The sequence below is a fragment of the Rhinopithecus bieti genome, unplaced genomic scaffold (genome assembly GCF_001698545.2).
Source record: "Rhinopithecus bieti isolate Rb0 unplaced genomic scaffold, ASM169854v2 scaffold_54056, whole genome shotgun sequence".
Lineage (NCBI taxonomy): Eukaryota > Metazoa > Chordata > Mammalia > Primates > Cercopithecidae > Rhinopithecus > Rhinopithecus bieti.
The window spans coordinates 107,924-121,562 of NW_016821158.1; the positions used below are offsets into that span (position 1 = coordinate 107,924).

At 40.4% G+C, this 13,639-nt stretch overlaps 1 protein-coding gene across 1 annotated transcript in view; it reads left to right on the forward strand.

Moving 5' to 3' along the window:
• UBE2G1 (ubiquitin conjugating enzyme E2 G1) overlaps nucleotides 1-13,639 on the forward strand; it is a 106,358-nt gene that overhangs the window by 75,193 nt on the left and 17,526 nt on the right. The window contains exons 3-4 of the mRNA XM_017860189.1: nucleotides 2,307-2,404; nucleotides 9,739-9,917. Of these exons, the coding sequence (XP_017715678.1) occupies nucleotides 2,307-2,404; nucleotides 9,739-9,917 (277 nt within the window). The remainder of the gene's footprint in view (nucleotides 1-2,306; nucleotides 2,405-9,738; nucleotides 9,918-13,639) is intronic.

Here is a 13,639-nt window from a genome sequence, read left to right on the forward strand (position 1 = left end):
CAACTGTTAAACTTTTTGTATAAATTGTCCTGTTTATTATGCTTAAGTACTTTACTACCCTGTTCTTTAACCCTTTACAGTTTTTTTTTCTTACTGCGTTTTACTTAAAAAATTGTATGGTCAAGGTCACTGACTTTTTATACTGTGAGTCCTGTGACATTTCCTAATTATTCAGGAATGTTTGGTGTTAATGATCTGTCTCTCTTTTTTTTTTTGAGACAGAGTCTTGCTCAGTCGCCCAGGCTGGAGTGCAGTGGCGCAATCTGGGCTCACTGCAAGCTGTGCCTCCTGAGTTCATGCCATTCTCCTGCCTCAGCCTCCCGAGTAGCTGGGACTATAGGCGCTCGCCACCACGCCCAGCTAGTTTGATTTTTTTGTATTTTTAGTAGAGACAGGGTTTCACCATGTTAGCCAGGATGGTCTCAATCTCCTGACCTCGTGATCCACCCCTCTCAGCCTCCCAAAGTGCTGGGATTACAGACGTGAGCCACCATACCTGGCTGATCTGTGTCTTGTTTTAAACTTAATCTCACCTCCCCCATGTCTTATGATCAGAAAAAGCGATAAAAATTCATACTTGCTTGTGAACAGTTCAAGCTATATTAAAATGAGCAGAGAGTAAAAGATCTCGTAACGCTACACTATTGTTAGTTAACTGTTGTTATGTACTGATGTCCTGTTTCTGGACATTTTTCTATGTGTATACCAACACACCCCCAATTTTTCGCTTGTTCTTTCCTGTCTTCTTTTTTTTTTTTTTTTTTTTGAGACAGGGCCCAGCTCTGTTTCCCAGGCTGGAGTGCATTGCAGTGGCACAATCACAGCTCTCTGAAGCCTCAACTTCTTGGACTGAAGGGATCCTTCCCACCTCAGCCTCTTGAGTAGCTAGAATTACAGGCATGAGCCACTGTGTCTGGCCTCCCACTTTTTCTTTAAAGACAAGTGACCTAATTTTAGAAATACCTGCTCTTAAAAACTTAACAATAGATTCCTCATATCATTCCATGACCACACTTCCTACTGATAATTTTTCTTGGTAGATATTTTCCTTCTGCCACTAAAATGATAAGCTCCCCAGTGCTCTCTAATGCTTTATTCTCTGTTGTATCCTTTTATGTAGACCAGTGGTTAGAGTACCTGAGTAATCAATGTGTGTTTGTTCAGTGAATGGAAACCATTTAATGAGCTGAGAATTTCATTTCTCACTGATCTGAAACAACCGCAATCATGACTCTAATGGTTGGACACATTACAATAGAAGAATCACGTGTGCAAATGGTATTGCAATAAAGAAATTTTAAGTGGTCAATGTACTAGAGGGGACCTGGTGGCTAGTTTAGATTTTAGTCAAATAAAATCTTTCTAGAGGTAACGTTTAAGCTGAGTACTGAATGATAATCAGAAGACAAAGGGAGAAAGGTATTTCCAACAGAGGAAACATTTAGTGCCAAGGCCACAAGACAGGAATTTAGTATTTTTGCCCTTTAAGGCTGACTGGATCTCTTTGGTCTTAGTTAGTGTATACAAGTCACTGTATTGTTCTTTTGGTGATTCCTTGAGAGTAATTGCTAATTCAGTGTGAGTGGTCTGAGGTGCGTTGTCTGAAGTAGCAGTCACGGGCTTATTTCACGTGGCTGGTGGCTATGTTATTGGACAGCACAAATACAGAACATCTCCAATATTGCAGTTCTCTTTTACAGTGCTGTTCTGGAAAGTCACTAGAATATCAACTCCTTGAGGTTTTTTTCACTGCTATACCCCTAGAGTTTGACACATAAATGCCAAGTAAATATTTGTTAAATGATCAAATGAATAAATGGATAGATGGAGGCAGTATATCTGTTCCTAGATAAGGAAAAAGAAAATGTGCATAAGTTTTGAGATGAGAAAGGGTTTGATGTGTTTAAGAACAGAAAAAAAGACTGGTTAGAACAGAGAGGAATGACAGTTTGAAATCAACGTAGAGAAACTGGTGATGTTAAACCTTCTGAATTTTAAGTGCATTGGGAAGTGATGGAAGGGTTTGTAGCATAGCAGTAATGTGATCTGATCTGATCTGGTCTGAATGTCTTTTTAGCAGATGATTTCATTTTACTAGCTCTCTTGAAAGTTTGATTAAAGTGATAGCGATGACAGTTTATTCAACTAGTTATTTGAGAAAGTAACTGCCTGTGGGGAATCCAGATTATTTGTTAACTTCATTTTCGGTGTTAGTGCTGGCCCCCTTGTTTTATATTTGTTTTAACAATTCTATACTTAAAAGCAGGAACTTATAGGCAAGAACTTCTTTTTGTTCTTTTTTCCAGTGAAGGTGGTGTTTTTAAGGCTCATCTTACTTTCCCAAAAGATTATCCCCTCCGACCTCCTAAAATGAAATTCATTACAGAAATCTGGCACCCAAATGGTAAGTTTATCTAGTTTTACTTTTACATTTGTAAATGTGATGACCTGTCATTGAAGTGTTGAAGGTCAATAAGAAAGATCTGTTTCTCAGTGAAATTGCTTTGGCATGTTTGTACTGTGTTCATTGTGCACATGGCTGTGTACTGAAACCTTTAAAAGGAGGAGAGACCAGGCACAATGGCTCATGCCTGTAATCCCAGCACTTTGGAAGGCCAGGCAGGCGGATCACTTGAGGTCAAGAGTTGGAGACCAGCCTGGCAAACATGATGAAACCCCGTCTCTACTCAAAATATAAAACTTAGTCACGCATGGTGGCACGTACCTGTAATCCCAGCTACTTGGGAGGCTGAGGCACGAGAATCGCTTGAACCCGGGAGGTGCAGGTTGCAGTGAGCTGAGATCACACCACTACACTCTAGCCTGGGCAGCAGAGTGAGACTGTGTCTCAAAAAAGAGAGAAAGAGAAACAGAGATCATGGGGGAAAAGTTATTTTTTTATTTATTTACTTAGTTTTCAGTTTGGTTTGAGACTCGTATTTTAAACCAGAGGCACGGTTACGGAGCGTGACATCAGTAGAGCTCCTATAATTAAGCGAATAATTATCAAGGTATTAGGTGATTCACTGGCTATTACAAAGAACACAGAAATTATGGAACCTGGTTTTGTAATTTATAGTTTTCCTATTATTTTATACCATGGACAACTCTTCTGTGTATATTCTTAGGTGTAAGATTACTGACAGTGTCATATGAAACAACATACTATGTTTTTTAAGCCTGGAAAGCATCTAGTATGGCTGTGCATGTAGCGATGACATTGACTTTTTTTACTTAAAGAAGAGCTACCACTTCAAATCCACATTGCGGCAGTTCTCCTGCCTAGCCAGCTGCCGCTGGACTCTCTCCCCTGTGTATAAGCCCCCAGTAACTATGTCTTATTTAAAAAATAAAAAGAAAATTTCTCTGTTTTATAAAGTAAAATAAAATCCCCAGAGGTTAGGCTAGATAAGCTATATTTGTAAAACAGTCTCTGAACTTTTGGCTTTGTTTTGTATGATAGAACTTGCAGAGATTTCTTTTCTAATTATTTTGACTATGTAATCAGAGTTGTCTCTTTAGGCTATTATACTAATTTGCGTTTTGCTTCTCATCATCAAGACTTCTGGGTGCAGGGAATAGAAACACGTATATATTAGTTTAAGCTGGAATCAGACAGGAATGAATGATTGAATGAAGTTAAACAAGGATTTATCGGAAGGATATGGAATATGTAATAGAAGCCAAGGCTTGAAAAACAGATGGGCGTTATGAGAGACTGGAACTGGCAAATGGAAAAGTACTGGGAGCCAAGGGACTTAGCATATTTTATTGCATCTAAGGCAGCAGTGATCATAAAAGAGAGTTATTTTTCCTACCAGTAAGAAGGGGAAAGTATCTCTAACAGTTTGTGGCAGAATGCATTAACCGTATTCCTGCATGATGCGGGCATGCATGAATGGGGTGACACTTGCCTCTTGTGCTTTGACTTTTATCTCTTCCTAGGCTTTCGGCAGTTTCTTCTTCTACCTTCACTTGCATTACTTGATTATAATAGGCAATCGTTTTGCACCTGTTTCGAAGAAGATATAACAGATTCTGAATGTTGGCTTCACCACAGATTAGCTGTGTAACTCTAGGCAAACCCTCTTGGAGCCTTAAGCTAGCTTGCCTGCCTGCCTCCCTCCCTCCTTCCGTCTCTCCTTCCCCCACTCTGCCCCTCCTTTTCTCCTTCCTTCCCTCTCTCGCTCCTTTCCTCCCTCCCTTCCCTTTCTCCCATCCTTTCCCGTCCTTTTTTTCTAAGACAGGGTCTCACTCTGCCACCCAGGCTGCAGTGCAACGGCATTATCACAGCTCACTGCAGCCTTGACCTCCTGGGCTCAAGTGATCCTCCCAAGTAGCTGGGACGACAAGAACACGTCATCACGCCCAACTAATTTTTGTATTTTTTTTGTAAAGATGGGTTTCACCATGTTGTTGGCTAGGCAGGTCCTGAACTCCTGGGCACAAGTGATCTGCCCACTTTGTCCTCCCAAAGTACTGAGATTACAGGCATGAGCTACCATGCCAGGCCTATGTTTTCTATCTGTGAAAATTAAGTGAAAACATACATGTAAGCAAATACATGGGAGACTTCCCTTCTGGTAAGAAGATAGCAATCACCTAGGTAGTTTAAGAGGACAACTGATAAAATCGTGTTGTGTTTTGTTTTCAGATTGAAGAGACTTTTTATTTTTTTCTTTTCTTTTTTTTTTTTCGTTTTTTTTGAGACGGAGTGTTACTCCGTCACCCAGGCTGGAGTGCAGTGGGACGATCTTGACTCACTGCAACCTCCGCCTCCTGGGTTCAAGTGATTCTCCTGCCTCAGGCTCCTGAGTAGCTGGGATTACAAGCGTCCACCACCACGCCTGGCTAATTTTTGTAGTTTTAGTAGACAGGGTTTCACCATATTGGACAGGCTGGTCTCAAACTCCTGACCTCAAGTGATCCGCCTGCCTCAGCCTCCCGAAGTGCTGGGATTACAGGCGTGAGCCACCGCGCCCGGTCTTAGATGGAATTTTGAACGAAGATGATGCTTGGCTTGAACTTCACTGTTGAGGCTGTAAGGCCTTGTTTAATTAATGACTTTTAAAGCTGTGCATAATAGTAGGTTGTCATGACAAAAAGAGAAAATGACAAAAAATATAAAAGCTATGTAATAGGTTCCTCTTACATTTTCCTTCTTGAAAGATTATACTCATAGAAGATTGGAAGGGGAAGTCAGAGATAGCAGGGAGGTAGAGCATTTTAGCAATAATTTGAGTACAAAACAGTAAAAGCTTGAACTAAGAATAGTGTCGCAGGAAGGGCAGTTTAGTTTCTTTGACTTGACTGCCAGAGGTGGATGGTAATGGAGAAGTAAGAATTTAGGATTGACTGGCCATTTGCAAAAATAATTATAGAGTGAAAACTATAATGAAATACCACTTTTTACCCACTAGGATTTCTATAATCAAAAATATAATAACAAGTGTCAATGAGGAAGTAGAGAAATTAGAACCCCAGTGCACTACTGGCAAGAAGGTAAATGGTGCGGATGTTTGGAAAAGAGTGTGGCAGTTCCTCAAAAGGTTAAGCATAGTTACCATATGACCCTGCAGTTCCAGTCCTAGGAAAATAACCAAGAAAACTGAACACACATGTCCAGAAAAAACTTGAATATGAGTGTTCATAGCAGCGTTTATTATTCATAACAGCCAAAAAGTAGGAACAGCCCAAATGTCATCAATTGATAAATAGAAAAACAAAATGTGGATCCATGTAATGGAATATTGTTTGGCAATAAAAAGAAATGAATTACATGATACTGTTTTCTTAAGAAAAGAAAGAAATGAAGTAGTGATACATGTTACAGCATAGATGAACCTTGGAAACATTATACTAAGTGAACAAAATCAGTCGTAAAAGATGACAGGTTACGATTCTCTTTATATGAAATGTCAAGAATAGACAAATCCATAGAGACCGAAAGTAGACCGAAAGTAGGTTAGTGGTTCCTTACTGCTGGAGGGGAAGTGGGGGGATTGAGGAATGGTTGCTGATTGGTACTGGGTTTCATTGTAGGGTGAAAATAGTCTAACATTGATTGTGGTATTGATTGTACAACTTTGTAGACATACTAGACAGAAACCATTAAATTGTGTTCTTCAAATAGGTAAATTGTATAGTAGGTGAATTATAGAGATGTTATAAAATTATTATAGGGAAATAGTTTTATGTGACTGACCTTACATATATTCAGTTTTTCTTGTGGTGTACTTGCTACATCCAGTTAGATAATTAGGTAAAGCTAGTCTAGGGTTCAGCATTGAGCTTAAGGGCCTTGGGAGTTACTGTATCAAGATGATAGATAACATGATAATGAATGGGTTAATTTTCCTAGGGAAAGTACAGTTAATGTTGGGGATTAGGATAACATCCAAGGTCAGATTAAGGAAGATGAAAACTAGAAAGTGAGTGAGACAATGGTTCAAGAACCTGGGGAAAACAAGAGTACCACAGACGCCAGGGGAGGAAAATTATCCAGCAAAGTGTTGTCATAGTATTAGTTGTCTTGGCCCAGAGGGGTGACTTCAGGTAGGTAAAAGTACCCAGGAGAATAAATATGTTATCCAGACCACTTGTGGACACAGCTGTAGCATCCTGCTAGGGAGAAGAAGCCAGTTTCTAGGAGAATAAAGGAATACCCGAGTAGTAAGTAAATAGAGAAGATGAGGGTAAATCAGTTTTTCAGAATTTTAGATGCATGACCTCAAGAAAAAGGAGATAGCTAGAAGTGTATGCATTGTTTAGGTAGCTTAGTTTTGTTCTGTTTTGGTTTGGGTGTTTTTTTTTTTTTTTTTTTTTTTTTTTCTTTTGGAGGAGTTCTTACTCTTGAGTGCAGTGGCTCATTGCAACCTCCGCCTCCCAGGTTCAAGTGATTCACCTGTCTCGGCCTCCTGAGTAGCTGGGATTACAGGTGTGTGCCACCAAGCCTGGCTAATTCTTGTATTGTTTTTGGAGATGGGTTCACTATGTTGGCCAGGCTGGTCTTGAACTCCTGACCTCAGGAGGTCCGCCCACCTCAGCCTCCCAAAGTGCTGGGATTACAGGCCAGCCGTACATTACAGTGGGCCAAGCCATTGTGCCCGGCCCAGGTAGCTTAGTTCCATCTCTAGTGAACACTGAAATGAAAGAAAAAAGTAACAGGCAAAAATTATACGGGGAAAACTGAGAAACGTTTTGGCAAGAGAAAAGTAAACATGAAGTCCATAACTGGCTAAAGGATGAGAACAGACATTTCACAGAAGAGGAGAGACATACAGGTGATATCTGTGGAAAGTTGTCACCCCAAAGCATTTAGAAAAGTGAATTAAACCAGATGTCATGTATAAAATTTAAACAGCATCAATAAAGGAAAATGTTCATCTTGACGAGGCAATGAAACGGACATCTCAGATTGCTGATGGCAGTATAAATTGATACAGTCCTTTAAAATACAGTTTGATAATAGGCATTAAGCCTAAAAATCTTCTCATTCTAAAATAAACTGTATGTTTAAAATGACACGAGAAGGTTAAAATGTAAAGATCCCGGATTAGCGATAGCTTGATTTTTTTTTTTTTAAAAAAGGAAAATGGATCTTATATTGTGGTGTTAGAATTCTGTGCACATACTTAATAGCATATTTTAAAGAAAATGATTTGGAAAAAATCCTTATTACACAATAAGTACAGAAAACATTGTAAAATAGTAATACTCTATGCTGAACTTTGTAGCGTTACAAGTTTCGATTTTTTTTTTTTTTTTTTTTGAGATGGAGTTTCACTCATTGCCCAGGCTAGAGTGCAATGGCATGATGTCGGCTCACGGCAACCTCCACCTCCTGGCTTCAAGCAGTTCTCCTGCCCCAGCCTCCCGAGTAGCTGGGATGACAGGCGTGTACCACAATACCTGGCTAATTTTGTTATTTTTAGTAGAGATGGGATTTCTCCACGTTGGCGAGGCTGGTCTCAAACTCCTGACCGCAGGTAATCCACCCTCCTTGGCCTCCCAAAGTGCTGGGATTACAGGCTTGAGCCACCATGCCTGGCCCTCAATGTTACTCTTGCCCTGATTCTATTTTAGTTAATAGATTTTACTAGCAGATAGGGATGGATTGGGAAGAGGAACCTTAATTACAGAAAAACTCATACATAAAACATTGAAGACGCGGGCCTTTCCTGTCATATATTCACTGCTGTACTTCTCTATCACATGTGTGCCTGGCATGCAGTAGGCATTTGTTGGCTGGCGCAGGGGCTCTTTCCTGTAATCCCAACCCTTAGCGAGGCTGATGTGGGAGTGTCCCAAGTGTGTGGGACCAGCCTGGGCAATATAGTAAGACGATATCTTTACCAAGAAAAAAAAAGCCAGGAATGGTGCCATGTGCCTATGGTCCCAACTGCCTGGGAGGCTGAGGTGGGAGGATGGCTGGAGCCAGGAGTTTCAGACCAGCCTGGGTGACAGAGTGAGACCCCATCTCTACCAAAAAAAAAAAAAAAAAAAGCCAGGTTAACCAGGCATCATGCCATGTGCCCACGGTCCCAGCTACTTCAGGGGCTGAGGCAGGAGCATCGCTTGAGCCTGGGAAGTCAAGGCTGCACAGAGCTGGGATCATACCACTGCACTCCAGCTGGGTGACAAAGTGAGACCCTGTCTCGAAAAAAACCAAAACAGCAACAACAAACAACACCAAAAAATAAGAATTTGTTGAATTAAGAGAGCAGTGATATTGATTGGTATATACAGACTTTGATTCTGATTACCCAGAGTTCATAACAGCAGAAATACTGATGTTATGAAAGGAAAACTAAGATTTAGAATTATATTTATTCACAAATTTGTTAGACTATATAGGATAAGTTAGGAATGAAATATACATAAATATTGTCACTACTCAAATTCTTTTCTAAAATTTCTTCCTCAAAGTATGCTTTTAAAAAAAATTTACAGTGGGTAAACGTTACCATAAAAGATTCATTTCACAATAGGGATTATTTGGATGATGTATAAATGAATTAGTGGATTAAGATCTTTTTTTAAATCAATAAGTAGTATTTTACTTTTTGCCGAACCACTTAAACAGGTCAATACATGTCTCCTAAAATAAGGATGTTTTCTTATTAAATGTGTTCGTGGAAAGGAGGTCTCATGAGTGTCATATATGTTGATGAGTTTTCATTGGCAGTATGGCATGTTTGTTTTGTGAATCTGAATATACTCCTTTCCCAGAAAATACAATTTTGCCTTTATATGATTGTAAAAATACATTTCTTAGGAAAATCTCTCGGCCTCTGACTATCACTAATTTAAGTCGGTAAGTTAGTGGGGAAACTAGGAAGCCATTACATAGAAACTCAGTTGCTGGTATTTGGAAAAATATGCTTTCTGCAAATGAAGAATGCATCCAATAGTTGCTATTTATTCATTTATTATATTATACTTAGGACATGTAAATGTTAGGCACCATCTACATACTAGATAGCTTTATGTTTTACATAAATGAAAAAGATAGCTTACATTCCTACTGGGTTTGTCAGATGGATCCTGTGTATTTGGTAAAATCTATACTATAGTCTTCCTAAAAAAGTCAACACGTTCCATTTTGGACATTAACTTCTGTGTATGTGTCATGTTTGATAAAGGTACTGTGTGAATCAGGGTCACATTTGTAATTGATAATTTTGTGTATAACCAAATTAGCAATATATGAAACAAGCCTCTTCTTGAATTTTGCAGTTGATAAAAATGGTGATGTGTGCATTTCTATTCTTCATGAGCCTGGGGAAGATAAGTATGGTTATGAAAAGCCAGAAGAACGCTGGCTGCCTATCCACACAGTGGAAACCATCATGATTAGTGTCATTTCTATGCTGGCAGACCCTAATGGAGACTCACCTGCTAATGTTGATGCTGCGGTAAGGCGGTCACACGTCTTCCCTTCACTTTCCCTTGTGATAAAACTTGAACTATAGTTAGTATGTATGTAAGTATGCATGAATGTGTGCATGCATGTGTGTGTGTGTATCTCTTTCCATAGTTCTTATTTTTGACAAAATAAATATAAATATATTTGTTTACATATTTATTTTTTTTTTTTGAGACAGGGTCTCTCTCTGTCACCTAGGCTGGAGTGCAGTGGCACAATCATAGGTCACTGCAACCTCAAACTCCTGGGCCCAAGTGGTCCTCCAGCCTTGGCCTCCCAAATTGTTCCGATGACATGTGTGAGCCACCATGCCTGGCCAAAAGTGCATATTTATTGTATACAACATGTTGTTTTGAAATATGTATATGTTGTGGAGTGACTAATTGAACTAATTCACATACGCATTACCTCACATACTTACTAATTTTGTTGTGGGAACACTTAAATTCTCCTCTCCGCAGTTTTCAAGAATACTGTACGTTGTTATTAGGATGGAAACTGTGACACCCAATTTAGAATTGGTGGGGGGATGGGCAGAGCAGAAGTGTAGTTTTTCAATGCAGTCAAGATTTTTATCAGCTTAAAATGGCTTGTCGTAACTATGAAATTTTTTTGTAAGCCTCTTGGTAACCACAGAGCAAAATCCTACAGTAGTTAACACAAAAGATAAAGAGTAAGGAATCGGGGCTGGGCATGGTGGCTCACGCCTGTAATCCCAGCACTTTGGGAGGCCGAGGCGGGCGGATCACGAGGTCAGGGGATTGAGACCATCCTGGCTAACATGGTGAAACCCCGTCTCTGCTAAAAATACAAAAAGTTAGCCGTGTGTGGTAGCAGGCGCCTGTAGTCCCAGCTATTTGGGAGGCTGAGGCAGGAGAATCACTTCAACCCCGGAGGCGGAGGTTGCAGTGAGCCGAGATCATGTCACTGCACGCCAGCCTGGGCGACAGAGCGAGACCTGGACTCTAAAAACAAAAGCGATTGTCGTACCTAAGACAATTTAATGCCTAGTCTAAAGGTCATGTTATTATCCCCAAGTTCTCAATTTTCAAAAGTTTCACATCTCTAGAAAAAAATGTATTAGTTAAATGAACACCACCACCATACCTTTCACCCAGATTCACCAATTGTAGAAATTTTGCAACACTTTTTTCTAAACAGTTTGAGAGTAGTTTATAGATACCATAATCCTTCACCCCAAAATGTTTCAGGATCTGTTCCCTAAGAACAATGCTATCTTTCCATATGACAGACTTACTTACAGACTTACACAGTACAAGTCTGTCATTGATGTGGTACTATATACAATCTATATTCACATTGGATTGGATTGTCCCGTATTCTTTATAGCTGCCACGCCCCTATCCCGCAGCTTTTTTTCTTTTTAAATCCAGAGGCTAGTCTAGGAACCTCTGTTATGTTTGTATTCAAGTTTTATTAGTTTGCTTTAATCTAGAATCGTTCCTAGTTCCTTAGCCTTCTCTCCTTCTTTGAAAAGCCTTTCATTCTTAATCTGAGAAGCTTTGTTAGTACTATATATCAAAGCCAGGGCATAAAATTTACCTTTTTTCTTAGGTTAATAATAACTTGGGTGGAATCTTATATATAGACTAAGACACTATAGATAACTCCCTTTGAAAGCTATGACTGAAATTAATAATAGAATTGAACTAAAAACTGCAGAAAACTATCTTTCTATTTAATCATGTATTAGTCTAAACAATGTAAGAGATGATAAGGGAGAAGGGGTGATAGCTGCATTAAAAGAAATCCTAGGGAATCATTTTGAGAGAGAACTGATGAATGTTTATTTGGTTCATGCTCAACTATCAGCAATTTTAATAATAAGATCAGAGTTGGCTGGGCGCGGCGCCTCACACCTGTAATCCCAGCCCTTTGGGAGGCTGAGGCGGGCAGATCACAAGGTCAGGAGTTTGAAATCAGCCTGGCCATAGTGAAACCCCCGTCTTTACTAAAAATACAAAAAAATTAGCCAGACCTGGTGGCACGCGCCTGTAATCCCAACTACTTGGGAGGCTGAGGCACGGAAAATTGCTTGAACCTGGGAGGTGGAGTTTGCAGTGAGCCGAGATTGCACCACTGCACTCTAGCCAGAGTGACAGTGTGAGACTCTGTCTCAAAAAAAAAAAAAAAAAAAATCAGAGCTGACAAGTTGCCTTTTTTATTTTACGTATGTATTTATTTTTTAAACAGAGTCTTGCTCTGTCGCCCAGGCTGGAGTGCAGTGGCGTGATCTCACCTCACTGCAACCACAACCTCTGCCTTCCGTGTTAAAGCGATTCTCCTGCCTTAGCCTCCCAAGTAGCTGGTATTACAGATGTGTGGAACCACGCCCAGAAATTTTTTTGTGTGTTTTTAGTAGAGATGGGGTTTCACCATGTTGGCCAGGCTGGTCTCGGGCTCCTGACTTCAAGTGATCTGCCCACCTCAGCCTTCCAAGGTGGTGTGATTACAGGTGTGAGCCACCACGTCCAGCCCTTCTTTTTTTTTTTTTTTGTGACAGAGTCTCACTCTGTTGCCCAGGCTGGAGTGCAGTGGCGCGATCTCGGCTCACTGCAACATCCACTTCCCAGGTTCACACCATTCTCCTGCGTCAGCCTCCCGAGTAGCTGGGACTACAGGTGCCCACCACTACCACCGGCTAATTTTTTGTATTTTTAGTAGATACAGGGTTTCACCATGTTACCCAGGATGGTCTCGATGTCCTGACCTCGTGATCTGCCCACCTCAGCCTCCCAAAGTGCTGGAATTACAGGCATGAGCCACCGGCCCCTGCCCTGGCTCTTTTATCTTAAAGAAGAGTAAATTAATAGCCAATAACCAAGACCATGACTATGCAAAAATGTTTATTTACCCTCAAAATAGCTGAATCCAAAAAAAAGCCAAATGTACTGCCAAAGTAAAGTTATTCTCTTGATGCTAAACATTTTCCTATGTGTTGAAATAGGCCTTAATGTGAAGTTGAAATATGCAAACATGAGTTCTAGTCCGAACACCACAAATTGTGCAAAATCTATTCCTATTTTTTTCTTGAAACCCACTGATTCTTCCTTCTGATTTAACTAGTTAGTTGTCTCATATTAAAACCAAAAACCATAACTTATAAACAGTTTACTATTCTTTTTTTGAGACAGAGTCTCACTCTTACTCAGGCTAGAGTGCAGTGGCACAATCTCAGCTCACTGCAACCTCCACCTCCCAGGTTCAAGTGAGTCTCTTGCCTCAGCCTCCTGAGTAGCTGGGATTACAGACGCGTGCCACCACGTCTGGCTAATTTTTGTATTTTTGGTAGAGACAGGGTTTTGCCATGTTGGCCAGGCTGGTCTCAAACTCCTGACCTCAGGTGGTTCACCCACCTCGGCTTCCCAAAGTGCTGGGATTACAGACGTGAGCCACCACACCTGGCCCAGTTTACGGCTCTTACTTGCTTTTTCTTCTTGCATACTACACCTTTGATCATGTTTTCATAGTATTGTTTTTCTGACCTCTCAATCAGCAGTACATATTCCAGGAAACCCCCATTTTTCTTAGCCACCTCTTTCCTGGATCCCTTTATTCTTTGGCTCCTTATTTTTTTTTTTTTTTAAGATGCAATCTCAGGCCGGGTGCGGTGGCTCAAGCCTGTAATCCCAGCACTTTGGGAGGCCGAGATGGGCGGATCACGAGGTCAGGAGATCAAGACCATCCTGG